At 43.4% G+C, this 27,794-nt stretch overlaps 1 protein-coding gene across 4 annotated transcripts in view; it reads left to right on the top strand.

Moving 5' to 3' along the window:
- Positions 1 to 4,537: 4,537 nt before the first annotated feature.
- The window catches only part of Kyat3 (kynurenine aminotransferase 3), a 40,668-nt gene continuing 17,411 nt past the window's right edge, over positions 4,538 to 27,794 (top strand). Inside the window, exons 1-6 of one of the 4 annotated variants that reach the window (XM_028788132.1) lie at positions 4,546 to 4,664; positions 5,643 to 5,712; positions 10,257 to 10,356; positions 22,477 to 22,535; positions 23,449 to 23,593; positions 26,275 to 26,424. In XM_028788132.1, the coding sequence (XP_028643965.1) occupies positions 10,258 to 10,356; positions 22,477 to 22,535; positions 23,449 to 23,593; positions 26,275 to 26,424 (453 nt within the window). In that variant the 5' untranslated portion in view covers positions 4,546 to 4,664; positions 5,643 to 5,712; position 10,257. Of the gene's footprint in view, positions 4,665 to 5,642; positions 5,713 to 10,256; positions 10,361 to 22,476; positions 22,536 to 23,448; positions 23,594 to 26,274; positions 26,425 to 27,794 lie in introns of all 4 variants that reach the window. The other 3 variants (XM_028788131.1, XM_028788133.1, XM_028788134.1) reach the window with 3 other exon arrangements.

Raw genomic sequence — 27,794 nt, 5'->3', positions numbered from 1 at the left:
AGTTCAGTAGTTAAGCACATGGGCTGATCGTCCAGGAGACCTAGGTTTGAGTTCCAGCACCAATTAGGTGGCTTACAACCATCTCTAACTCCAGTTCCATTGGATCTGATGACTCCTTCAGACCTCCATGGGCATCACACTTGTACATGATACATATACATACATACATACATACATACATACATACATACATACATACATACATGCAGGCCAACCTTCTTATACATTAAATACATAAATAAATAATAAATAAATAAATAAATAAATTTAAAAGAATTGGGAATAGATAACTGTCTAATAGTGAATAAAGATAATAAATACATAGTCACAGAAAACTAAATGCCCTAGAAGAGAGGGGTGGCTCTTTCTGATTTAGAAAGGAGCTGCCTTAGTCCATGGGTTGTCACATCTCCCAATCATGTCTTAAATATATTCCCTGACCAGATAAGCTGTAGAGAAAAGGAAGCAAGAAAAGAATCCAGAATAGGAAGGAAGAGACAGGAAGAGGGATAGCCTACCAAATCTACCTGGGATGTTCTGTGTATGCTTGGCCCAGAGAGGGGCACTGTTAGGAGGATTGGCCTTATTGGAGTAGGTGTGTCACTGTGGACATGGGCTTTAATACCCTTGTCCTAGCTGTCTGGAAGTCCCCACATGTCTCCCTTTGGATGAAGATGTAGAACTCTCAGCTTCTCCACTCACATCTGCCTAGATGTCGCCATGCCTTGATAATGGACTGAACCTGTAAGCAAGTCCCAATTAAATGTTGTCCTCTACAAGAGTTGCCTTGGTCATGGCGTCTGTTCACAGCAGTAAAACCCAACATAAGACACCATCCAAACACATCTTTAGTGATGTTTCTCTAACTCATCAAGCAGTATTTATTACCTGACTCAAAGCATCAATTAGATGCTTAAAATTCAGACAGTAGCATTCGCCATCTAGTGGCTATCGCTTTCATTACTACCTGTGAGCATTAACATTTAATGTTATATTCCCCTACACATTTCCCTAGAACGTGGTCTTTTTGTTGTCATTGACTTAAATGGGTTCGTGAGACATAGTAAATGCTACATGCAAAGCTTTAAACCCAAGAGCTAGCTCATCCAGACTGCTTTTCTGATGCTTCTCCTTCAGTGTTTGGAGCTGAACTACTACACATTACAAGAGCATTCAGAGGTTTGACGTAAATTTACCCCCTTGCTCCTGCTTTACTTTATACAAAGTGTTTCATCACCATCTATCTTTAAGAACTCAGAGAACCCGAGTTGATTTATGTATTAACACTGCCTCGGGGCCCAAGTGTGTAAATAGCCTGAAACAGTAACTTTGCACAGCATGACAGAGGGAGCAAGAGGAAAGCCTTTGTGGACAGTCTCCAGGGCTGAGAATCTTCAGCCTGTTAGCATAAAGTTTACATGCACCCTTATAGATGTGGACCCGGAGTTTCATAGGCAAAGTCACAGAAAGATACCAACACCACATCAAACAGCAGTTCCCACCCAACAGAGGCTTGTCTGTGTTCACACTGGGTTCCCACTCAGCAGAGGCTTGCCTGTGTTCACACTGGGTTCTCACCCAGTGCCAGGAGCCAAACCCAGGAAATTACCTGCTGTTTTAAGAGAATCTCAGGAAATTACCTGCTGTTCTGGAAAGCCTAGGCAGTACAAGGTTAAGAAAGGATGTCCGAGGGTCTCAGGTCCCAGGAACTTAAAGAATGTCTGGTATTTCCTGGGAGCCAGATAGGACAGTCTTAGACAATGAGGATTCAATAGTGGGATAGCCCTAAGCAATGACTCTTGCCTAAACTTCCTGTTCTGCTGCGTCTTTATAATCTGCCCCTGAAATTAAAGTTACAGAGCTTGATCAGAACCCCAGACTTGCTCTCCTTCTTTGTGTCTCTTCATTCTTTCTCCCCTTCCCTAGGGTCTCGTAGAATCCCCTTGGGCCGAGGCAACCCAGCAGAAGCTTGCCTGTATTTACACCTGGCTCTCACCCAGCAGAGGCTTGCCTGTGTTCACACCTGGTTCTCACCCAGCAGAGGCTTGCCTGTGTTCACACCTGGTTCTCACCCAGCAGAGGCTTGCCTGTGTTCACACCTGGTTCTCACCCAGCAGAAGCTTGACTGTGTTCACACCTGGTTCTCACCCAGAAGAGGCTTGACTGTGTTCACACTGGGCTCTCACCCAGCAGAAGCTGCTTGTGTTCACACCTGCTTCTCACCCAGCAGAAGCTTGCCTGTATTCACACTGGGTTCTCACCCAGCAGAAGCTTGCCTGTGTTCACAATTTCTGATGCTTAGCTGGGAACTGTGCAGTGGATCCATGTCTGGAAGGAAGGCTATGTTGAATTTTCCCCAAGGACAGTTTTGATGATTCTCAATTACACATGCACCCTTTATCTTCAATCACTTTCCCTCCCATAATGATCTGTAAAGTCAAAATTCATTTTCCCCTTTGAAACAACAGTTCGAAGATGATTTGAGTAGCTTAAATTGCAAATGCTAGCAGCTAAACTGCATTCAATCCAGAGAATATAAGTGGATTAAGACAGAAAGATATAGAGTAACCTTCACAAACTTTTGTGGGTAAATGCGCACTTTCTGTTAAGGCTTTTGAAACATTTAAATTAATGCCAATACCACTATGATTGCCTAGCCGGGAAGCAATGGTCTACAACTTAGAAGCTGAGCAAGGGTTTGCATGCCTGTATCCCTTAGCACTCTAGAGGCTGAAGCAGAAGGGTGTCTGAGTGTGGGGGCAATGGGTTAAGAAGTGAAAACAGTCAAGGTCGCATAGTGAGATAGATACTATCTTAAAACCAAAAAGACAAACAAACAAAGGAAAAAAAACGAAAAACTTCCACTTGTAGATCCCATGTTTAGCTCAAAAAAAGACATTCTAACTAGCAAGGAAACCACAAATCAAAGAGGCAATAAAGGCGGCCTTCCATCACGTGGCCAGTTTAATTCTATCAGAAACTAGGAACACAGTGTTCATGGAACATATGCTGTTTTTGTAATAAGAAACTAGCCAATTACTGTAATGGCATGTGAAAAAGAGAAATGAGAAAGAAAAGGGACAGACCAGTCAAGTAGCCTCAAACACCTTCAGAATGGACAGTGATGATCCCCAACTCAACCTCAGCGATATCAACAGAACACCAACTGCAGAAGAAGCCATTCCGGATCATCCTGAGTTTTAGGTCCAAAAAGGAAATCTCCAAGAATCCCAAGTGGGCAGGCCCACTGACTTGGTTCAAAATGAAGTCTTGTCTCACCTCAAGCTCCACTGTAGAATTACAGGGAGAGACAAAAGTTCACGCTCATTCCTCAGGGACCTCTGAAACCTCTGTCTGTCAGGAAAAGCCACTTGCCTATTGAGATACAAGGTTCCTACCAAAGACACAGGGTCCTCAAGCCCTCCTCCTTCTACCCTAAACTTCCAAGCTGTTCCAATCCACAGGACATACACACTCACACACACATCACACACCCTCACATATACCCCACACACACACCACACACACCACACACACCACACACACCACACACACCACACACACACACACACACACACAGGACACAGCTGCAGCCACCGGTTTTTCTTTATAACTCACAAGGTTTATCCTGTTATTCCCTCTGCTCTCAAGAGAGACAGCCCTTGCCAGTCTGCCCCTCTGCTCTCTTCCCACAGAAGTAGCCATAATTGCTTTAGACTTTCCCAAACCCTCTAACTATTCTCTCTCCCCCATATCTTAGGTAAAAAATCTTCTTCCCACCCACTGGTCGTCAGTTCGGCGGCCTCCCTGTACCCTTGCTTACAATGAGCTCATTTAGTGTTCATGATAAAGCACAGAAGCAGCTGGCTCACTGTGACAAGGACAGAGCGCTCAACCAAAGCCACCTGCGTTTGCTCTTTCCTACAGGCATGAGTACAGCGTTCAGCCACTCTCATGACCTCAATACCTCGACTCCTTCCCAACGCAAGAGGAAGAAAAATCTAACCCCCAAGCTGTGCTCCTAACAGAAACTCACCTGCCCCCCCCCCCCCCCGGCCGCGCCCGGCCCCGGCCCCAAGCAGTGCCTGTGCGCCCATCCTTTCCCCCATAGTCCGGGTTTCCTCCTCAGTTACTAGGTGCCTTCCCGCTTCAGTGTCGCTTGCCTCCGCCCATTAGGTCCTGCATCACTTTACAGTTCCGAAGGGAAGATTCCTTCTCCCTCCTCTCGTCCCATCAGAGGGAACAAATAGACACCTACAAGTCCTTTTGCACACTGCACAGGCCGGGCTCTCAAGCATCTTCAAGTCTTTCACCCGGAACCTGCTTCAAATCCAGGAAGCAGAGATTTAAAATCAGTCCTGCCCCAAACTGTCGCACACTTCCATTTTATCCTGGAGACTCAACCAGCCTGGGAGCTAAACCCGCACTCTCACAGTGCGCACCAGGATTGGAGAACTCCGCAGCCAATCCGAACCCTTAACCCTGACGCCGGAGCCAATCCCCGGCCAGAGCCAAGCACCGCCTCTACCCCGCCCCCTCTACCCTCAGGAGGGTTCCTGCTGCTCTCTGCGTCTGGATCCCCGAGTGCATTTCGCCAGGGACCCCTGCGACACCTAGCGATCTCCAGACTAAGGCTAGGGGCGCATTCGAACCAGGAGAACGAGGTAAGCCGGCGGGACCTGGTACGCGGTGTTGCAGCCCGGGGCGTACAGAGTTTGTGGGGCTGGAGCCAGAGGGTGATCGGCGGGCCGGAGAAGCGCTCATGGTCGGACCGCAGCGGAGACTGTGGGGGTTTACCTTGGGGTTGACAGGCTTTTCTTTGGAGAAAGAAGGGCTCTGAGATAACTGAACCTCAGTCCTCCCTTGTCCTTTTGTTTGGTTTGGGGTATCTAGAACTCACTCTTGCACAGGCAATACTGACTTCAGTTCATCCGTGATAGATTTTTGTGTTTGTTTTTAGAGACAGTCTCTTGTTCTCAAAGTAGTTATGTAGCAAAGGAACTTTTTAATCTTCCTACCTCCACTCCCACACCCCCGACACACACACCCACACACCCAGTGCCAAGATTAGAGGTGTGCACCACCACTGTTGGTTTTAGTCCTTGCCTGGGTTGGAACCCAGAATTTGGTCTCTGCTAACTGAGCTACCTCCTTAGCCCGGGTAAAGCGAAAGTTCAAGGTTGATAAGGGAAACTATTGCAATTAAACAAGAAGCCTGAGCTTATCTTTTTCGAGCTTTTCAAGAGACAAAAGCAATCTTATCAGTGGTGTCTGAAGGTCAAACGTTCGTGCAGATCTGAGCTTCTCGCCCCTAAACACCTCCATTGTGCGGTCCACCTATAGATTCTGCTGCCCCATCTGACTGGTAGGTAGGTGACACACGGCAAGCTTGCTCAGGGCTGCAGCCAGCCAGTCTGTAAATCTGTTGAACTTCTGCCTGTGTGCTGTATTCCAATTCCTGCCATCAGGCGGCCATACAGCTTCTCTTGGGAGAAATGTACGATTACACGAAATCTCACTTTCACCCGGCGTTAAAGCTGTTTTTGAATGGTGCCTCTTAACTCCTATGCCAATAAATTGACTGTATTTTTTTGTGCTTCACCTCTTCTTATGGCCTTGAACGCCTCTTTGTACTTTGCAAGCTGGAAGCCTGTTCACCTCCCTCTGTTGCAATTAGTGAACTTTATAAACCTTCGAGAAGCGGACTAACAGGTATGGCACGTGTTGAGAACAAACGGGATCTGCTCGTTAGCACCAGCCCTTTGAGGAGTTGTCTCTGATAGTCTTTCTTGAGCTTTCAGGTAACCTGAAGATTCTGAACTTTTTCAAATTACTAACGCTCTAACTGTTCTTTTTGGTGCATACCTCATATGGGTCAGGGTTGTAACTTGTTAGTTTGAGTGGTAAATTCAGAGCACTAAACTTTAACCATGTTTAAATTGAGTTTTGAATGCTTTGCCTACCTGTGAGATTTGCGTTTTTCCTTCAGTAATTCATCAACTTTTAATTTCTAGGTTGCCCACGATCTTCCTTCTGAATCATTCTTCCCTAGAGGTGATAAAATGGCAGTTTTATTTTTCTGTTGATTCCTGTGTATCTGCTATGGGTTTTATATTTTATATACCCTGTGCCATGAATAGATTGACTGGGTCAGCCTGATTCACGTCTCTCTGGTTTTCTTCACAGGCCCTTGTGCTTAGAGAGAAACCAAAACCAACTACTTTTTTTTTCTTCTAATTTCATGTATCAATTTATTTTATCCAATTATTTTATATTGAATATCAATATACAGTGTTAATTGCATTCAAGCAAAACCACATTTATTTAAAAATGAAAAGTCATCCAGATGTAATGACCCAGGTTGTAATCCCACCTGGGAGGTGAAGGCCAGAGGATCAGGAGTTCAAGGTCATCCTCGGCTTAAGGACAGCCTGGGCTACATAAGACCTTGTCTCAAGTAAATAAATGAGTAAATAAATAAATAAATAGGAAAACTAGCTTGCTTCTCAGGTTCAAAATGTATAACTGAATGAAGTGGGTTTGCCCCCTTGGTGATTGGAGGGCAATAAGCCAACTTGGCAATAAGAAGATGCAAAAGGTTAATTATTTCTAACAAGTTGGGAATACACTATATTTAATTCTCAAAGTAGTGCTTCCCAAGTCAAAAATCTTGGGGGCTATCTACACCTATACCAGCTACTTGGGAGGCCAAAGGTGGAATCAGGATAGCCTGAGGCTATATAAGGAGTTGGAGACTTTTTAATTTGACCAAGCTTCAAATTAAGATAAGAATTGCTTGGGCCAGGTGGTGGTGGCACATGCCTTTAATCCCAGCACTTGGGAGGCAGAGGCAGGTGGATTTCTGAGTTCAGGGCCAGCCTGGTCTACTGAGTGAGTTCCAGGACAGCCAGGGCTACACAGAGAAACCCTGTCTCAAAAAAAACCAAAAAAAAAAAAAAAAAAAAAAAAGAAAAAGAATTGCGCACATAGCTAAGACTGCTAGCTAGAGAGCTTTGTCTAGCCTGTGCATGGCCCTGGGTTCGAAGGAACCAACCCGGGAACCCACAGTCCCTTTTACAGGGGAAGCATCAGCATTTGCATAGGCAAGACTTGTCATCTCGTATGCAAATCGTTACTCAAGTCCCATTGTGTGCACAGCAAGCACTTCACCCAGTGAGCCATGTCCTACCCCTTCCTAGTCTAAGATTTGATGGATGGTTAGAAGAAAAGCCATGGATTTGTACAGCTGCCTTGCACGCTTGGTCTCAGAATAAAAGCTGACGGATGATGAGTTCTGTTTGCTGGGATTTCCTTCCAGTTCTAAGTAGCAGAACGGTTGTGAAGCTTCATTGCACAGATCTCCCTGCATTTTCCTGAGACTAAATGATTTCCCGACAGGTACAGAAGCAATCCCCAATGCATTCTTGTGAAACTGTTGGCTGGAGACTATTGAAATAGTTGTCTCTTCAAAAATAACTTAAGATTCATAGCTTCTCATTTATCCAGAACCTGTTTAAAGAAGCCAGATGTAGTGGCACATGCCTGCAATTCCAGCTACATAGAAAGTTCAAGGCCAGACTGGACCTCATTAGACCCCGTCTCAAAAATTTAGGAATTTAAGGGATGAATGTTTTGACAAACATTCCAGTTTCGCTCTTTGGAGTAGCTGAAATTGCAGACACCTCCCTCTGGGCCTAGCTTATAAATTGTCCTTTCACTGCTAGTGACTGTTACCCAGATGACCACAACTGAAATCTGACTAGTTCCTAAAATGATCTATTCCAGATTTTAAAACTTCTAAAAGTTATCTTTTTATTTACTGAAATGTCATGTTCATGATGAGATCAAAGATGATGATATTTATTATCATCATTATCATCATCATCATTATTGAGAAAGGATCTCACTCTGTAGAACAGGCTGGGCTTGAATTCACAGAGATCCACCTGCCTCTGCCTCCAGAGCACTGGAATCAAAGAGGTGCCACCATACCTGGCCTAAAAGCTTTATAATTTAATTTAGAATATCTTCACAAATCTCAATGTAAAATGACTTAAGTATTGTCAATCTCAATAAAACATCAATGGATTTGAGAAGATGCCTCAAAGGAATACTGGTATTTATTTATTTAAGAATACCAGAGCACCACAGGGGAATGCAATGCAGAGTAAGCTATGGGCATACTCAAAGGGAATCCAAGGGGAGATGGCTTTAGGGTTTTTCTTCTGTTTTAAGGTGCTGGGATTAAACACAAGACTTTTCTTGTGTTAGGCAAGTACTCTACCACTGAGCTGTATCCTGGTCACTCAGTATTTTGAGACAGTCTTGCTAGCCCAGGCTAGCCACAAACATGATCTTCCCATTTTACTCTTACAACTGCTAAGATTACAAAGGACACTTTGCTCAGCACACAAGGGGAAGTTCTCTAGGAGCCCTACTTTGTTGATATCTGTGAGCCGGGTTCTCCTGGTATTCTCGACCCTGTGGCTCCTACAGTTCTTCCTCCTCCTCTTCCTCTCCCTCTTCCTCCTCCTCCTCTTCCTCTCCCTCTTCCTCCTCCTCCTCTTCCTTTTCCTCCTCTTCCTCAGGGTTCCCCAAGATCCTAGGGTGAGGAACGCCACCAGGTCCAGCATGGCCTTGGTGGGGACAAAATGACGTGGTTCCTGACACTGGGACAGGTCCAGTGGATGTGGTTCTCCATGAGCGTCTGTGGCTGCTATGGGTGTAAGGCTTGTTTGTATAATAATGTATATATTTTATGTTCCTCCTTTAAGGAATGTCCTCCCTGTTAACATTAATGACTCCCTCCATGATAATCAGCACTAAGTATAGAAGGCAAAAGTGTGGTTAATGCAAAATAGTAAATGCTGAGACCTTCAGGACAGCTCTTAGGGCTGTGCAAAATAACTCTAAAAACATAAGTTCGAAAATACATAACTTCTCAACTATGCAAAATGTAAGAATCCAGTATGAATCATATGAGGGTCTTCATGGATATAAAGAAACAAAGGCAGCTGCACTGTGAGCTAGCTTGTCAGAAAGATACGAAGACAGATTCCTGAGTGCAAGATCAGCCTAGGACAGAGCCAGGTTAGACCCCGGTGTTGGGGAAATGGTAATTCCAGGATGTGCTCCAACCCAGGTGTCTGTGCTTAACAGAGGCAGGAGGATCTCTGAATCCTTATATAATATTAAAAGAAAATGTGTGTTTGCTGTCTCCTAAGAATGCTGAGTCATAGGACAATCAAAAGGGAAACCTGGAGTAAATGACTGGATGGATATGTAAAATAAAAGACTGAGTTTGCTGGGCGGTATTGGCACACGCCTTTAATCCCAGCACTTGGGAGGCAGAGGCAGGTGGATTTCTGAGTTCGAGGCCAGCCTGATCTACAGAGTGAGTTCCAGGACAGCCAGGGCTATACAGAGAAACCCTGTCTCGAAAAAACAAAAACAAACAAACAAACAAAAAAGACTGAGTTTATGCAAGAGATGAGCTATCCCGAGAATTTTTTTTAGAATAGCAAGAGAGAGCTGTCTGGAGATCTTCAGAGAAAGAAAGAAAGCAAAACAGAGAGAAAGCAGACTGGAAGGCTGTCTCCACAGAGCACAGGACACAAACTTGGAATCACGATTTGACTTCAAGTCATTTGTTTTTGCAGCTCCCAGACAGCCCTTCTCTAAGAACCTCCCAAGCCAAGGTTGGTTCCATGTAGGACCCAAGGAGATCTCCAGTTTGGACTCTCTCTCTCCACCTAAAGTTTGAATGAGGGTCTCTGTAAGATGAAGTAGAAGAGCATTCGGATGATTCCAAAAATGAATACTATATAGTAGAAAGAGAATTTGAAAGGAAAGGAGGCAGGGAAGAAAGCTAGTATAGTTGCTGACTGGTGAGATGGTTCCGCTCACAAGTGCTTGCTGTCAAGCTTACCAGCCTGAGTTGTTTCTCTAGAACTCACATGTTTAAAGGAGAGAAGTGCGTCCCCACAAGATGTCCTCAGAGCCCCACACTCAGTTAGTACTACCACTGTTTAACGATGTCAATGCTCTGAACTTTGAAGTCTTGATAAAACATAGCATAGTGAGGGGAAGAAATCTGAAGCATTTGTGTGTGTGTGTGTGCGCGTGTGTGTGTGTAAATCCCCGTCTCATCACCACTTAAGATTTATAAAAGCTGTGTTCTCTCAGTCACCCACGGGTGTCTTGCAGCGGTGCAGCAAATGGTCATTGACGCCTCTCTCAATGTCTCTTTTCTCTAGCATGCTTTTGGCCCAGAGGAGACTCTTCTCCCTTGGCTGCAGAGCAAAGCCCATAAAGACAATTTACTCTTCGAAAGTCCCCGGACTCTCCACTTCTGCCGTAGGTATTGATTGTCACAGACGTTATTGCATGTATTTTCTCATGTCTGTTAAAAACTATGCCATTTCCCAGGGGCTTTCAGTACCTTAGTGGAAGGGATAATTCTGTGATGTGGGCTGAGGGGGTGAGTCTCATCACTGAGCAGAACTCTGGTTCTTTGAACACCTGCCTGCTGGTCATGGGTCATCGTGGTGCCCGTTCTTATTCTGTGGTCAGAGTATGAGTTTGAATATGGGATTTTCTATGTTCCAAATGAGAATGTGTGACAGGTTTATTCACTTCCCCAAGGTCGGGGACTTTATTCACTGTGTCTGGCTCTGCCATGCTGAAGTAGGTGTCCTTTGTGTTTAGCAAGGCTATCCCTGTGACCAAAAGGACAAAAGTGCAGGTTGATGACCTCCAGTTCTCCTAAATCAGTGTTCCTCAACCTGCTGGTTGTGACCCTTGCACAGGAGTGACACAGGTCTCCTGCCTGTCCGATGTTTTTATAACAACTCATGACAGTGGCAAAGTTACAGTAATGAAGTAGCAACAAACATAATTTTATGGTTGAGCGTCACCACAGCAGGAGGAATTGTATTAAAGGGTCATAGCATTAGGAGGACTGAGAACCACTGGTCTAATATAACTGACTGTAAAGCAAAGGAATGCCATGGAAGAGAAAACAAACCCAGAATGTGAGTCACACTACAGGATGGAGAACTGAACCAGCACCAGCATCTGTCTGTGAATGGCATGGCAAATAGGTGGGAGACAGCCTTAGCGGGATTACCCTGGGGTGGCCCATTGTGGGGTCCCTGCAAGCTTTACTACTGCCAGCAGAGAAATGAACCAAAAGAGGCAATGCCTCAGTTAGCCCTTGGACTGTTTCAAACTTCTGGAATGTGACAGTTATCAACAAAGCTTATGGCATGATTGCATCAAACTCTCCTGCCTTGTACAGGACTTTTACAAATCACCTGGAACCTCTTCTGCAAGAATGGGTTCTACTGACTGAGAAATAATGCTCAGCATAAGGGCCTGTGGAGGAACAGTTTGTGACAAGCATTACAGCAAACTCCTTTGCAAAGGACATGGGACCTTGTTCATAAGGCTGGGTTCTATTGACTGAGAATCAGTGCTGAGGATGTGGGGGATCTGGATGTGGGCTGGCTCCACAGAACAGTAAAGATCAACAGGTTGTTAAACAGCATCCACAACAACCTTCCAGGTGTCAGTTTCTTCAACTGAACAAAAAAAGCCTGAGTGTGTACCAGTTCTGATTCTCTGGTGCTGTATGTAAAGTAAGCATGTGGACTTCATGTCCTCTACAACCCCTGATCTCTATAGCAACAAGGAGACCTCATTCAGGAACTGGACCCAGTCCACCCCAAAATTTTTGAAGGACAACATCACAAAGTCTTAATTTGAAGACCTTAATTGCTGTTTTTTATTACTGTTGTTGTTGTTAATTATTAATAACAATAATTAATAACATGATATTATATATAATAAATTATTACTATTATTATTACTACTACTATTCTAGAACTGGGCAATACTTTGTTCCATGCAGTAAGTGTTCCAGGAGCCTAGGAAAGGGAGTTGACCTAGTTCATGGGAAAAAGAAAACAGGAGGGAAAAAAAAAAGCAGCAATGGTAGATTGGTTGTTTCAAACTTAGTTTCCTAGTGAGGGACAGGGAATATGAGTCTGGGGAGTAAGATAGACACAGAAATGAGTGGTTCATAAGACAAGCATCCAGCTGTTTCAGTTTCTCTTCGGAATGGATGGAGACAGAAGGATGCTCGTGGCCTTGCATGGTTCATTTAGACACATTCGCTAGTAAGCTCCGCTGCCCGCTGTTTGTGTGTGTGCTCAGCTTAGCACCTTAGTCTCTGGAGGAATCCATTTTGACGTTTAGCCTGGTCTGTAACAGAGCTTTGTGTAGAACAAAACTTCCCCCCTGCCATCTGTTTAACCATATAAAAAACTAAAAAGAAAAATGAATATGAACGTATTGGTAATTATGGTAAAGACATAGTAGTGTTTTCTCAAGGATATTCACCAAATAAGTAGGAATATAATGGGATAAAGTCCAGGAAAACTCTAATTGTCATTTTCATAAGTCAAAACTGGTAGAATATCAGGACCTTCGTGTTGTTCATCCCCCTTCTAATCTCTCAGCTCTCAAAGTTCAAAGAACATCATCAACTTTTAAATATTATGAGTTCTATCTGGTGAGCATTTTGAATTTCCCTCTCCCATACATAGGAGATGATTGAATGCAAGAATCGAGTGTGATCATCCAACATCACTGTCACACTTTGATTCTAAGAGGTGTGAGCTTGGGGGGGGGGGGTGGCCCACGCCTTTAATCCTAGCACTTGGGATGTAGAGGCACTCTGTGAGTTCAAGGCCAGCCTGGTATACAGAGAGAGGCCCTACCTCAAAAAACAAACAGATAACAACAAAAAAGTGTGCATGTGATTTTTCTTTGGTGAAATATTTTAGATTACATATGTAACTCACACTAAGATATGGAGTGGAAATTTAAGGGTTCTTTAGAAAGTCAGTTAGATGGTGTTTAGCTGGGTCGAACATGAAGGAACATTTAGTTGAAGTGGGCATAGATGAAAAGCTAAGACAGACTTGTAAAACAACGTTTTACTGGAGCAGATATAGGAGAAAGGATGTTCTGTTAAAGCAAACATGTGAAAGGATTCATGTATTAGTCCACCTTACATTGTGAGGTTGGGCTACGTCTGGCAGGACTCTAGTGAGAGAAATGCACCAAAACAACTTCTGATGGTGTGTTAAAGCTTTTTGTCAATCCTGTGGACTTGGGCTGATTGATAGACTAATGTCAGCTGAGACAGATGAATGTGCTGAGGCAAGACCTGTGGAGGACACATGATGTCTAAAAGGTTATATAAAAAGGGATTGACAGACAATGACTAAGGCTGAGCTAGGCTTACTTCTAGAGTTAGCTATACAATGCTTGTTGGTCTCAAGCCTTTGCTGATCTTTGATTCGCTAAGAGAATATAGCTCCTGGCGTTCCTGTTGACCCTGGTCCCTCCTGTTGACTCATGTAGAAGCTGAGGCTTGGGTGTCTCTGCTGGGTAGTGCCAGTGTTGTTGATTCCTGTTTGCTATCCCTACTCTACTGAACTAGACTACTAGTGTATCCATGAAGTGTTTGTGAGTGGATTGAACTGTTGCTGTTAACCTGTAAATTGAACTGCTGATTTCCAGACAACACAAAAGAGAGTTACTCCAAAGAACCTTTCTAAACAGGTCCAACCCCTACTACCTATGGTAGGTGGTTGGCTACAAGAGAGGTTAAAGTGTTTTAAGAAAATCACTAAAAAATAAGTTTTAAAAAATTAAAGCTACAAAGATATGCTGATCCTTACGTATTCTTACATTTACACATTTGTATGTGAATCTCATCTACATCTTGGGCAAGAATCACCAACAAGCATCAAGCCTGCAGATTATTTGAGATTAAATTCACTACCAACCCTTCCCCAGCAATCAAATAACTGAGGATGTGTTGACTCTAGGTTTAATTCCTAACAGCTGCCATTTTAATGATTGACCAGGTCACAAAACACTCCTACCATTCGACAACGCTTTGTACAAAATCACAGCAAGGTTGAGGGTGTGGGAGTCTACGGAGATGGCTCAGCCTTAAGAACACTTGCTATGCTTTCACAGGACTCAAAATTCAGTTCCCAGATTAGACCATTCACAACTCCAATACCTATCAGGGATCCTACACACTTTTCTAACCTCCACAGGCACCTGCATGCAGTTACAGAGAGAGAGAGAGAGAGAGAGAGAGAGAGAGAGAGAGAGAGAGAGAATTAAATCCCATCAGAGGATGAAAAAGCAGATTGTACAGTATTTGGAAAGCAGCACTGAGAAGTTTAGAACATGAGAAGAGTCCTGTCCCAGTCAGGCTGTTTGCTATAAAGTAGCTGAAGTCACTAGAAATTCAAAGACAGAAGACATCAGTAGTCCCAGCTACCCCAGCTCTGAGTCAGGAGACACTTGAGCCCAGGAGTTCACAAATGTTGGATTAATTCTCGATTAGCAACCGAGAGAAACCAAAGAAAAGAAGAACGGAGGAATAAGGAAATGGCTTTACTTTGAGCCAAAGATGAATGATTGTGTGGCTGGCCCCAGAGTAAGATTCAAGCTGGATGACTTGTTCCATCAGGAGACAGGTTGTGTGAACTTTCATAGTCTTGATCAACACATTCATACAATATAGCGATGGCCATCAGTTAGGTCATCAAGATGGGGAAACAACAGAGCTGCCGGTTTTGTTGTTGTTGTTGTTTGGGGGTGTTTTGTTTTGTTTTGTTTTTGTTACCTGTGGAATTCATTTGCTGTCGCACTGTTAGCTTCAGGGTTGGTAGAGACTGGGGTTCACTCAGGCTAGGGGTACAGTTTAGGAGTGTTGTGTGATAGTCATGTGTGTGTCAGATGAGATGCAGAAGTTAACAATGAACACTGGGGTTCTCGTGTGTACCAGTGCACAGCATGCCAGGCTGCATCGCCCCCTCCCTGCGAGCCTCTGATTTTTGATACTGGACGTCATGCTTGCTGGGGAAGCCTCCACTGTGTCCCCAGCTGCCACAAGTTCAGAGAAGCCAATGAGCACGGGTATGTATGAAATAACGCAGGGAAAGGCAAACCACTTCCCCACAGGCTGAAGTCAGCCAAAACTGCAGCCACAGACTTTGATAGATACCCGTTTGCCTTAAGTTTAGGAAGGTCCAGCATAGCTCACGCCCCCTGCGCTCCTAGGATCGGTCCTGTGAGGGTGTGCTGCGACCGGTGCCTCGCTTCCTGTTGAGTGTGTAAGCTTTTCCTCTCCAGCACATCGTCTCTCAGAGAGCCAGGATCACTCAGGTGGTCAGTCAACAGATGTTGAACACATCACATTCAAAATGTTCATTAGTTGGCTGGTTGGTTTGGTTTGATTTGGTTTTTCAGACAGGGTTTCCTGTACCCGAGTGTTTCCATTAAATTCTCACGCCTTTGCATCTGGTGTAATTGCCTCATCCTGAGATCTTAGTTCAATGCCTGGCTGAATTTTACATTCAGTTTTTCCATCATGGCTGGAGCAGGCTGTGTTTGTGCTGCCATCTAGTGGCCAAAGCAAGTCGTCCACTTGGTTTCCTGAATATGTAGCTCCTATCTTGGAAAACCTCAAATCTGTGAGATAATTTTGTTAATCTTTGCTTAAAGAACGTTTTCCAGAGAGAGAGAAAGGAGGCGTGGTTTGAGAACACCCTGACAACCTTTTCAAATCGGGTCTGTCTAGACACAACGAACTACAGTGAAGGATGGCAACTCAATGATCGTTTGCTGGAGTGAGGTACCATGAAAACACAGCCACAAGCAACCACAGCGCATCTTCATCACCCCTACAACAGGCCTCGTGCTCGCCCGTGGCTCATGCTTTTCCCTGTGGTGCTGTAAACTGAACCCAGCGCCTTCGCATGCGGAGCAAACACTCCTCCACTGAGATATTAACACAGTCCTTTAATTTGTTCTTTGTCATTAAGGATTAGTTCGCTTTTGGTATATTATATAAATAGGAATCCGTCCTATAGCCCTTTGCTTGTAGGTGTTTTTCATGCATGCAATGACTTTAAGTGTAGCATATCAGTGATTTCTTCCCCCTTACTGTTGAGTGCTAGTTTAGGATGTAGATTTGCCGTTATTTCCTTTTCTTTTTCCCCTGTGAGAAGCTTTGGATTGTTTCTAGGTTTAGATTTCTGTGCATACACTGTGTGAAAGGTCCTTGTACATTGATTAGTTAGATGAGGTTTTTCGTTCTCTTGTAAACCCCTCACAGTGAGATGTATGGTTTATTCTTAACTATATTTAAATTACGTTAAATTTTCAGGTCACTGACAAAACATTTCCCAAATTGCCCGGACCCTTTTACGTCCCATGAAGCTTGGACAGTTTTCAGTTGCCCACATTCCTGTCAGAGACACTTGCTGTCTACAAACATCTTAATGGGTTCATTATGATGTCTCTTGACTTTAGTTTTTATTTCCCTGATGATTCCTGGGCCTTAGTGTTCCTTTATGATAGTGAATTGTCGGGGCGTGGGGGGGGAATATTTCGTCACGTGGGAGGGAAAGTAGAGTAGATGGGAGCAGAGATGAAGCAAAACCAGTGGGGCTCAAGGTCTCTTCCCTGTGAGCTGGAGAGTCTCTCTGCACTTCTTCCAACAGTAGCACAAGCCTTCTTATCATTCTCCTTTGTACCAAAAGACAAGCAGATCTAGTCTGTGTCTCATGCAAATAAGAGATCTGTTCGCTTTGGGTTGTGGGGGGCATCTGATGTGCTGGGGGAAGCCTCTGCCCCTGGTAATGTCCCAGTGCAGTCCTGAGAGGGCCAGGTTACACAGAAGCATGAATGACAGCTGTGTATGTCACAAAAGAAATCACGGCATAGGTTGGGGGATTGAGTAGGGTTTCCAGTGTGTTTTAAACAAAAAAGAGATATTAAGAGGTATTATTAATGCTAAGGAATAAAGGAGTCCTAAGTGCCGTGACTGTGGGCACTAGAACATATATATGTACATATATATATGTAAAATGAGAATACAATTGTGTGTGTGACTGTGGGGTGTGTGTGTGTGTATGTAGTATTCGGGGTTCTTCTAGACAATACAGAGGTATACATTGTGTACAGCTCTGCCTTTTCTATTTTAGACCTTTCTTGTCCTCCAGTCACCTTGGCTCCTCAGGGTAAAGACTTGATTAATGGCTCCTACTGTCTGGATTTGACAGCCTTATGTTCCTCAGCTTCAGCTCCTTGTTTGGGAGGTTTTTTCTGTACCTATCTCATCCCACCTACAAAGCATTAAATCCTGTGAGTTTAGTCCTTAAAATGTATACAACTGTACCTTCTATGTATGAGGCTCCTAGGTTGCAATTCCTGTCCTCCTAGGAACTAGCTTTGTTGATGCTTTTCCTTATTTTTGCTAAACCCTGCCACCTTGTGGTGAAGCTCTAGGAAGGCACCCTTCCCTTCAAGCTGAGGGAAGATTAAGTAGCTTGTGGTTTCAATGGCAACTTTGTATAATACAGCAGCTCCTGAATATGCAACGCCTGAAATCTAATGGATGGAAAAAATGCACTCCACATGCTTAGCTGTGTTCAAAAATTCCAGCAGACCTTTAGATGCTCTCTGATATATCTGGAAGTTCACTCTAACTTCCTGGTCCTGGGTTGGCCCCAGGAAGTAAGTTTTACAGAACCATTATTTACCTCCTGCAGCTGAGGCTGGTGTGCCCACTGAAGTGTCTTATGAACTTTGTCAAAGTGGACAGAGATGGGAATGGTCATAGTTCAGGGGCACAGATTGAAGGTACCCCAAATTCCATGTTCCCATGTGGTAACAGTCTGATAAAGCTTTTGTGGTAATGAAAAAAGATAGTCATAAATTAAGCCATTAGGTAGGGAGGTTAAAACAAGGTGTGTGTGTGTGTGTGTGTGTGTGTGTGTGTGTGTGTGTGTGTGTGTTGGGAAGCTCTCTCTTCTAATCTACGACACTGAGCCTTTTGGTTGGCAAAGGTCTATTAAGTGAATACAGTTGAAAGGGTTTTTATCCATTAGCCACAGATATATTAAGGTAGACACCAAGCCTTGTAATAACCCAAGAGAAATTGTAATCAGACTCTGGACCTGCAACATTCCAACCTAACCTCTCCGTGTGTTCACTGTCTTCTCAACTACTTCTCACTAGTCAACTAATTTCCCCAGTGCTTGAGCAAAACAAGTGCTTACGAAACTGGAGGTTTGGTTTGTTTTGTTTTTCTTCTCTGCCTTTGTAGGCTGAAAGGCTGACACTACTGTAATGGATACATTTCATACTCCTGAAGGAAGGAAGCATCTTATCTTCCCTGGCTTTTCAGTGATTTCCTGGGTTTTTTTTTTTTTTTCTTTTGCATTCCTGACTCAAAGAGCCATGTCTGCAGCCTCTGTCTTGGCCTTCACACAGTGTGCCAAGATGTCCCCTTTAATGAGAAACCCAAGGAACCAAAGTAGATGTGAATCCACCCTAATGACCTCAGCTTAACTATGGCATATGCAGAAATGCAGTGTGCCTGTTTCTTTTTTATTTTTTTAAGACAGTTGCGTCTTTATTTAATTTTCTTTTGTATCTGAGTGTTTTGTCTGCATGTATGTCTATATACCACATATACCGATACTACCCAGAAGAGGATGTCAGATCTTGGAACTGGAGTTACAGACAAAATCTTCCATGTGGGTGCTGGGATTAAATCACATCTTCTAGAAGGACATCCAGTGCTCTTAGCTGCTGAGCCATGTCTCCAATCCCCAGGGAAATCCTATTTCTATAACCAAACTCTGAGTATTGAGAGTTAGGGCCTCAACCTATGTGATTGAGAGGCACCAAATCCAACCCATATTAGTTACCTGTCTGATCCTGCCTTTATTTAGCTGTCTCTGAAGATACTTGCTGCTCCCCCTGGTGGACAGTTGCATGACGAGGCTCATGGCTCAGCCATGAAGTAACTTTGACCAAAATGTATAAACGGAAGCACTATGTACAGTATTCAAGCAGGAGCCTCTAAGATCTTTTTTGTCTTAAAGTAGGTAGTGTTCTTGATAGAGGCTGGACTTTGTCTCAGGATGACAAAGACACAGAGCAAAGCAGGAGCTGAGGTTCTATGCGTATGTAATGTAAGCAGAAGGAAAACTGGTATGATCGTATGCTATTAGTTACTGTATTGGGGCTAGAAAGATTAGGATTAAGGCATTTGGCGTACAAGTGTAAGAACATGCACTCCGAACCCCAAGCCCACACTAAGCTGAACATGATAGCATGCATGCATCTCAGCCCTCGCTTAGGTCCATGGGAGGCTGAGACAGGAGAATTCCCCGGAAACTTAGAAGCCAGCGAGAGGTACACAGAGGCAAACAAGAGGTCCTGTCTTAGCTAAAGCAAGGACCAGTTATTCTCTTACCTACAGAGAGAGAGAGAGAGAGAGAGAGAGAGAGAGAGAGAGAGAGAGAGAGAGAGAGAGAGAGAAATGTTTGGCTCTTTTATTACCACAGCATAAATTAAGCTGATTGACCCAAGTTCAACCCAGTGACACTGTAATGTGAATAAATTTTTTCATTCATTATGTATTTCTTGAAAACTCACTATGTGCCGGACATAGAGCTGTATCATAGTCTCTGATGGTTTCGACTTGGCCGACAGATACCTAAGTACCCAAGTACCTGTTCAAACACCAGTGTGGGTCTTCTGTGAAGACAGTTTTTAGATGAAATAGCTTTGAGGAAAGCTAAGTAGCAGCCCTAACATGAGTGAGCTTTGCTCCGTTGGTGTCTTTGGAGAAAAGAAACCCAGTGCCGTCCTAGGAAGTGAGAATCAGATCCTAGCTGCGATCCAGGCTCTCTCCGGTCCTCTGCTCTGCGCATCACAGATTTCCCAGCCCCGCAGCTGCGTGGCCAAGGCCTGGAGGTAGCTCTCACACTTGCTCTTGGTTCTCACTCTCTGGAGAAACTTGAGAGCACAATATTTTCATAATCTAAGAACATACAAGTGAACAAAGATAAGAACGAAATACTGGAGAAGACTATGTACTTAACCTGGTTGTAGGGAGGGCAGGAAATGAAGTCTAATTTGAATATCAAAGGTGGCAGATGGAACAAGACCTGGCCATGGGCAGGGGTAGGGCTGCGGTGAGGACCAGTGACCATGTGGAATACAGAGCATGCCTCCTTAACAGAAGCAGTCTCACCCTCAAGAAGGGGGAAATGGATGCTTTCTAGGCAAAAGAAATGCTTGCTGTTATGCTTGTGTCTATTCAAAACTCAGTGCTACCCAGCACAATCTTGTTTTGAAACACAGAATTCAAGACAGGGGAGATTCTTGGGAAAGTCTGTAGTGGCGGTTCTCAACCTGTGGGTTGCAACCCCTTGGGATCAAGGGACCCTTTCACAGGGGTCACCTATCAGTTATCCCGAATATCAGATATTTACCTTACATTATCAGTGGGTCTCAGCGCTAGGAAGGTCGAGAACCTCTCGTTGCTCCATAGTGAGGCTGGGATGCTGATAGAAAGATGGTCTTGGCAGAGGAAAGGCTACATGCAGAGTAAGGGGAACGTGCATCATTTGAGTGTTGGATGTTTGAGGCATGGAACTATGATGGAGGGGGGCAGGGGCAGCTGAGGGAAGTGACTGATGTAGACACAGACTTTGAATAAAAAGGTGAATTGAAATGTGCCTTTGACCTCAGCTAGATAAATTTGGAATCCAGTTGTACTTTGTGTCTGTGTTGTTAACTGCACTCCATACTGTTTGTTGTTGTTGCTGTTGGTTTTGTTTCTTTGTTTGTTTGTTTGCTTTTTGCTTTTTGTTTGTTGGGGAGCGGTGCATGTGGGAGCCATGCATTGGCTATGAATGGGTCCGGAGGCCCAATGTCAATGCTGGCTATCTACCTACCTCGGGTGCTCTCTACCTTATTTTTAGGCATGGTCTCTCATCAATTAGTCTGAACCTCAGTGTTTGAGGTGGACTGAGGGACATGGGGCAGCCCCTGAGATCTTCCTATCTCTGCCCCTCAGTCTTGGAATTACAGGCCATGTGTGAGCCTGACTTCTACACAGGAACTTGGGATCTGAACTCAGGTCCTCAGGCTTCCACCACAGTGGCCTTTACCCACTGAGCCATTGGCCTGCTGACGGCTTCATATATGAATCTGCTTTGCATTTCTGGTCACTTGCTGAGGGAATCATTATGTTCTCACCATTGTTTCAGAAAGAGGGAAAGGCCTTTGTTAAAAATCGTTTTCTCTGGCCTGCTGCGTCTTTTGAGATTTATAATCATATTCTCTAGTGTAGCATTATGCTCAGGTGGGGCTTCATCAAAACGCTGTTCTTGAAGTGTGTTAGCCTCCAGGGAATTTTCTTGTGATTCCCTTCACTGAAGTTTCAAAGATTACCAATGGGGGCCTGAGAAAGCTATTTCTTTGGTATTGTTATTGAAAATAGAACGAGAACAATGGTCTATTTAATAACCATTATCATTATCTTTTTCCCAGATTGAATTAAAATTGCTTTAATATCCTATTATAGAATTCCTTGCAACAATGCTGTCAGTTATTTTTCTTATTTCCACCAGCCCGCTAACAATGAACTTATTCATTATTCAAGCTAATTCAGTACTTCCGAGAGAGCGTCAAAATGCAGCTTTGAATCGAAAGTACTGAAATATTATGTGTGCTATGATAACTATAACTTCTAGCATTTTCCTACTACAGGCTTAGCCTGCTTGCTGGTGTGAGTAGACCTGGTGGGAGTGATGACTATATTTTTAGCAGCAACTTCTGGCCATATTTTTAGAAAGCCTTAGTCTGTGAAAGACTGTAGAAGATAAGTTTATGCTGTAGAAACAGATCATGGGCCCAGGTCTTGGGCTGAGCCTAATTCATATGGTTTTATGAACTTACCAGATGTGAAAAGTCTTTTCCATCTCCATCTTCATGGTACCTCCACTTTGTTATTTCAATAAGCGGTATTCATAATGCTACATAGGGCTGCTATGAATGTTAACAAAACTCATTATGTAAAGCACACAGAACAGTGCCTGGAACGTAAACATTGCTTCCTAACGTCACCTAGCATTATCTGCGACCCATTATTAAAGATTTTAAAACCATTTATTGAGTTCTTCCTGTAGGCCAAAGGAGAAACTTCCTGATAGAATTCTAGATGGATAATATGTTATGCAAGCTTTGTAGCATGGTTCAGGATTCTCTTGAAACTTTTTCCTCTGATATTATTATTGAGCTCTCAACTGTGTTTCATGCCTTATTAGCTCTCCGTGCTGGGATGGTCTTGTCCTCGGCTGAGACTGGAAAGATGTGAGATCCACAAGGGAAAGTATTCTAAGAAGCAGTAGAGACAGGTTGGACATGTCTGGAGCTCACTGGATGAGGTTCTAAAACTTCCCCTCATGCTAGCGTTTACAGTGTAACAGGAAGAAGGAAGGGAGAGTGGCTCATTGTTTACTGACCTCTTTGAATTTTGACCAAATAATCAAAAGAAACTTTCAATATATCTTTCAGAAAATGGCTTTGAAATTCAAAAACGCCAAACGAATCGAAGGCTTGGACAGCAATGTGTGGTGAGTGTCTTAGACAGAGAGCTTCCTGTGGGTGCTTAAGTTGGATTCTTAACTTTACCTGCAGTTCAATAGAGAAGCCATTTGGTTTAATTTACCATTAAAATTAAATGGAGGAAGTTAGCCACCCATACATATTCGGATTTACTCATTTAGCAAATGTGTTACCCTCTGGGCTAGCACTGAATATACAGTAGAGAAAATCTAAAACTAAGTTTGACTGGTGTTTTTGTGAAATTTATAACAAACTGTTTCATTTTCTTTTTTATCCTTGACCTTGCTATGCATATAGCCCAGGATGGCCTCAAACTCTTGATCCTCTCGCCTCAGGCCCCCAGTCCTGGGATTCTGGGGATTACAGGGATTATAGTTTATGAACATGCAACATATCCAGTTAGACTTTTCTTATTAGCTCTCCTTTCAGCAGTTGATAAGAAAAATTAAACACAGCATGGTGGCACATGCCTTTAATCCCAGCACTAAGGAGGCAAAGGTAGGCCAATCTCTATGACTTCAAGACTAGTCTAGTCTACAAAGCAAGTTCTAGGAAAGCCAGGGCTCTGTTACACAATGAAACCCTGTCTCAAAAAAACAATAACAAGAAAACCTAGTACTAGCTCCCCCCATGAATATATGTATATATGATTGCCCATACATACATATAACCATGTATTGGTATGTATATGTGTGTGTGTTATTTCCCTGAAATATGAATGTCCCTGAATTGACTTCTCTAGGAAGCTGAGATTATTAGTTCAATCATCATTTGCTAGGTAAATTCACCTTGTGGGTAGTAACAGTTTTGTTGAGAACTCACTGGGTTTTGCTTCTTTAATGAGAACATATTGAAGCTAACTCTGTAATGATAGTATTTCCTAATGTTTGTGGTTGTTTTGTTTGTTTTGTTTTTAATCAGGGTTGAATTTACTAAATTGGCTGCGGATCCTTCTGTTGTGAATCTTGGACAAGGCTTTCCAGATATATCCCCTCCTTCATATGTAAAAGAAGAATTATCAAAGGCTGCATTTATTGATAACATGAATCAATACACAAGGGGCTTTGTGAGTCTATCAGGGCCATGTGGGATACACTGATACTTCATGCTTGTGTGTGTGTGTGTGTGTGAGTGTGTGTGTGCACACACTTACAAACTCCTCTTCCTTAAAGGCAATTTGACTTTCTAGGATCAACTGTCTTAACCTGGAAACTTAGGAGCCCCTTGACCTCACCTCTTAAGATGAGCCTTCTCCAGTTTCCAGGAATCTTACAGTCCCATTTTGGCTGTTCATTGACTACTGTTCTAGAATAAGATCTCAGGACATCAAAGCATCTTTGCTATCTCATTAACACTCATGTAGCCTTGGCATTGGCTTCTTAAAGAACCCTATCTCTAACTAGTTGCTCACCTCCTCTTTAGCCTTTCTAACCCTGTCCATCCTCTGTGCTGCAGTGCCCGGGTATCCAGACATTTCTCAGATTAGGGTGAACTTTGAACTGTGGAAGTCCAAGCAGTCCACACAGAGCATTGCTATGTGGATGGGAGAACATGGAAAACAGCAAGACTGACCCAACCAGGACTTTCACGAGAGTCTCATGGTCTCACTGTCTTCATTAAGATGTCTATTGCTATGGCAAAATAACGTGGCCAAAAGCAACGTGGGGAGCGGGTTTATTTTGTCTTACAACTTGTAGTCTATCATCCAGGGAAGCCAGGAAAGAAACTCAAGGAAAGAACCAAGTAGGAGCTGAGGCAGAGGCCATGGGTAGAAGGGTGCTGCTTACTAGCTTACTCCTCATGGCTTGCCCAGCCTGCTTTCTTATAATATCTAGAACCAACAGCCCAGGGATAGCACTGCCCATAGTGAGCTGGGCCCTCCCACATCAATCATCAATCAAGAAAACTCACCATGGGCTTGTCCATAAGCCAATCTGGATATGGGAGCAGACATATCCTCCTTCCTGGAGGTTCGCTCTCCCAAATGACTCAAGTTTGTGTCAAATTGGCATGCAAGTAGCTGTCACACTCACTAACTGACCAGTCTATACGCCTCCATATCAGACCTGAAACTATGGGAGTTGTAGAAGAAAATATAATGGAAAAAGGTCAAGATATTGGTATAAAATATGATTTTTTTATAATGCTCCCAAAGCATAGGTAATAATAGCAAAAATAGACAAATGGGCTTACTATCACTAATCATCAGGAAATGTAAATAAAGCCACAAGAAATCACCTCATCCCAGTCCAGATGGTTATTATTTAAAAAGCAAAGGAGAACAAAGAAGAGAGAGGGAAACTCTCTCCTCTATACTCTTGGTATTACCACCGTGCACATATCACAAAAGGACGTACAAGCAGAGCCAGCAAACTAGGTCAGTGGGTGAAGGCAGGGCCAGCAAACTAGGTCAGTGGGTGAAGGCAGGGCTGAAAACCTGAGTTTGATCCTTGGGATGTTCATAGTGGAAGAAGAGAAACAATTCTGCAGTAGTTCTCTAACATCCACAGGTGTACAATGTATCATGGATACCCCTCCCCCAAAACACACAATAAATAACTGTAAAAAATAATGTTTAAAGGAGAAACACACGTAGAAACGTGTGGATTCTTATCCAAAGGGAATGAGGTCAGCATATCATAGACACCCTCACCCATGTTTACTGAAGTGCTGGTCACTGTAGCGAAGATACTGAGTCTAGGTGACTGATCCTCAGCAGAAGTGTGGGAGAAAATATGGCACCTTCTGCAGGAGACGATTCTGCCATGGAGAGGGTGAAAACCAGGCACCGACAGCAAAGTGGATAGAACTGACAAACATCATGCTAACCGAATACTGAGGCAGACACGGAAGGACAAATGCTTAATATTTTATCTCATCTATAAAAGCTGTAAAGTGTAGATGAAGGTTGATGAGAGTTGAAGAGTAATTACTAGAGGCTTGGAAGAACAGCTGGGAAGAGAGACAGGGAGATTAACAACAGATACCGAGACCCAGTGAGATGGCAGGAAAAATTCTTATCTTCTGCACCACAGACGGGGATTATAGTTCACAATAACCTGTTACATATATTTGGAGACCTGTCATAGAAGAGAGAAGCTTGAAGCTTCCAAGAGAGCCTAGAGGAAAATGCTAATTACTGATTTTATCTGTATACTGTATGGTCTTGTGGTGAGGTACCACTGCCCGTTACATATGTGCAATTATTACACGTTAGATAAAATATGAATGGCTTATTTCAGAATATGAGTTGAGCCCAGGGCAAATCCCCTGTTCCCAAACTTTCTCTTTTGTGAACACTCTTCATCAGCAGCAAGTTTTCATAACCATTCATAGAGAAGCCCTCAAAATGCAAACGCTTTTCAAGTTTATTGCCACTTTGCAGATACAAATTTAGAGGCTGGAGCGACTCAGTGATTAAGAGCACTTGATACTCTTGACCTGGGTTCAATTCCCAGCACCTATATGGTGGCTGACACCTGCCTGTGATGTGATGTAATGTCAGATCCGGGGATTCAACACCCTCGTCTGGCCTCTACTAACTACACTCATTCGGTACACACACACATATTTCATTTACATTTCAGATGTTATCCCCTTAAAATCTGTTTTTAAAAAAATACACATTTAGGGATAATACTAGATATTAAACCCAAATTTAAAAATAGTTACATTACTTCAGATAAGTAGTTTTCATAATGAATTTCAAGGTGGGTTTTTGTTTTGTCCAAATCTTTAATACAACAGGGTCATCCAGCACTTGTGAAAGCTCTATCCTGCTTATATGGAAAGATTTATCAACATCAAATTGATCCAAATGAAGAAATCCTTGTGACAGTGGGGGGATATGGATCTCTCTTTAACTCCATCCAGGGATTGGTGGACCCAGGAGATGAAGTAAGTGTATGAACCTTGTCACATCCCCTATGCTCTGTCTCATGTTGGAAATGGTTCCTCAGTTTGCGCCTTTTTCACTTTCAATCCATTTTGCAGTCATGTGATGTTGGTGTGGTAAAGCTAACAAGCCTTAAATGTAGGGCGGGTTAAACTGCCATGTAGCCATAGCACACGTAAAGACGGTGCACCTTTCCGGGATCCAGAGACTTTGAGTCCTTCCTGAGGGTGTGTTCTCCCAGAGCTAACCACTGTTCTGTATTCTGCACCTCAGCTCGTTCTTGTGCCTCTTTGACGGGAGAGAAGTCAGACTTGTACCTTTCAGGTTCTTGAACTTTTTATCCGTTTCATTTATTATGATGCCTGTGAGATTTGTCCACTTTGTAGTGTTGTTAGTTAGCTAGTGGTTAGTTTGCTTATGGTTGTTTTTGACACAGGTTGTTCTCTTGCCCAGGGTGACCATTAACTTTTTATGTGGCTGGCATGCAGCCCCTCTTCCCACACACACAGGTTCAATAAAAACATAGTCTGTGTGTGTGTGTGTTTGTAGAAATATTTATATTCTTTTATCTAGGGGTAGTAACCATACGAATTTATTCCACTGACGATCTAAAGATGAAGAACTATATACCCAAATGTAACGCTGTTATTTATATATGCAAGGGTAAGAAAATAATTCTAAAATTCAGTGAACTCTCAGGTAGACATTAACATAAAGGTGAAAATTAGACTTGTACTTCATTTTCATGAAATCAGGCTAGCTTTTGAAAAGATTAAAAAAGCATGGGCCGGCAAGATGGTTCACTGGGGAAAGCCATCTTCTGCAAAGTTGGACAACCTGAGTTTGATCTCTAGAACCCATGTCATGGAATTAGAGTCAACGCTGACAAGTTGTCCTCGGACTCCCACGTGTGCACCACAGTGCACATAAGAGCACATACGCAACAAATAAGTGTATTACAAAAGTGTATAAACGCAGAAAGCTAGACATGTGTCGTAGCACATGCCTACAATCCCAGAACTTGGGAGGTCAAGGCTAGAGAAGATCTTATTTCGATGAAAGGGAGAAAGGATATTGTCTTACTTACTTTTCTGTTTCTCTGGCCAAATACCATAACCAAGGCGGAGTACGAAAGAGGGTTTAACTGAGAGCTTGCTTATAGTTTCAGAGGGTGAGCAGAAACCATGAGCATCATAGCCTGGAGCATGGCAGCATGCAGGCAGGCCCTCACGATGCTGGAGCAGTAGATGACAGCATTTGTGTTGAAACAACAACCATGAGGCAGAGAGATAAGTGGAATGGAGTGGACTTTTGAATCCCCACTGACACACCTCCTCCAGCAAGGCCACGCCTCCTAATCCTTCCCAAACAG

Source organism: Grammomys surdaster, unplaced genomic scaffold (assembly GCF_004785775.1).
Source record: "Grammomys surdaster isolate TR1022 unplaced genomic scaffold, NIH_TR_1.0 125702, whole genome shotgun sequence".
Taxonomy (NCBI): domain Eukaryota; kingdom Metazoa; phylum Chordata; class Mammalia; order Rodentia; family Muridae; genus Grammomys; species Grammomys surdaster.
The sequence above is the reverse complement of the archived record's forward strand: the minus strand, read 5'-3'. Positions and strand labels throughout refer to the sequence as shown.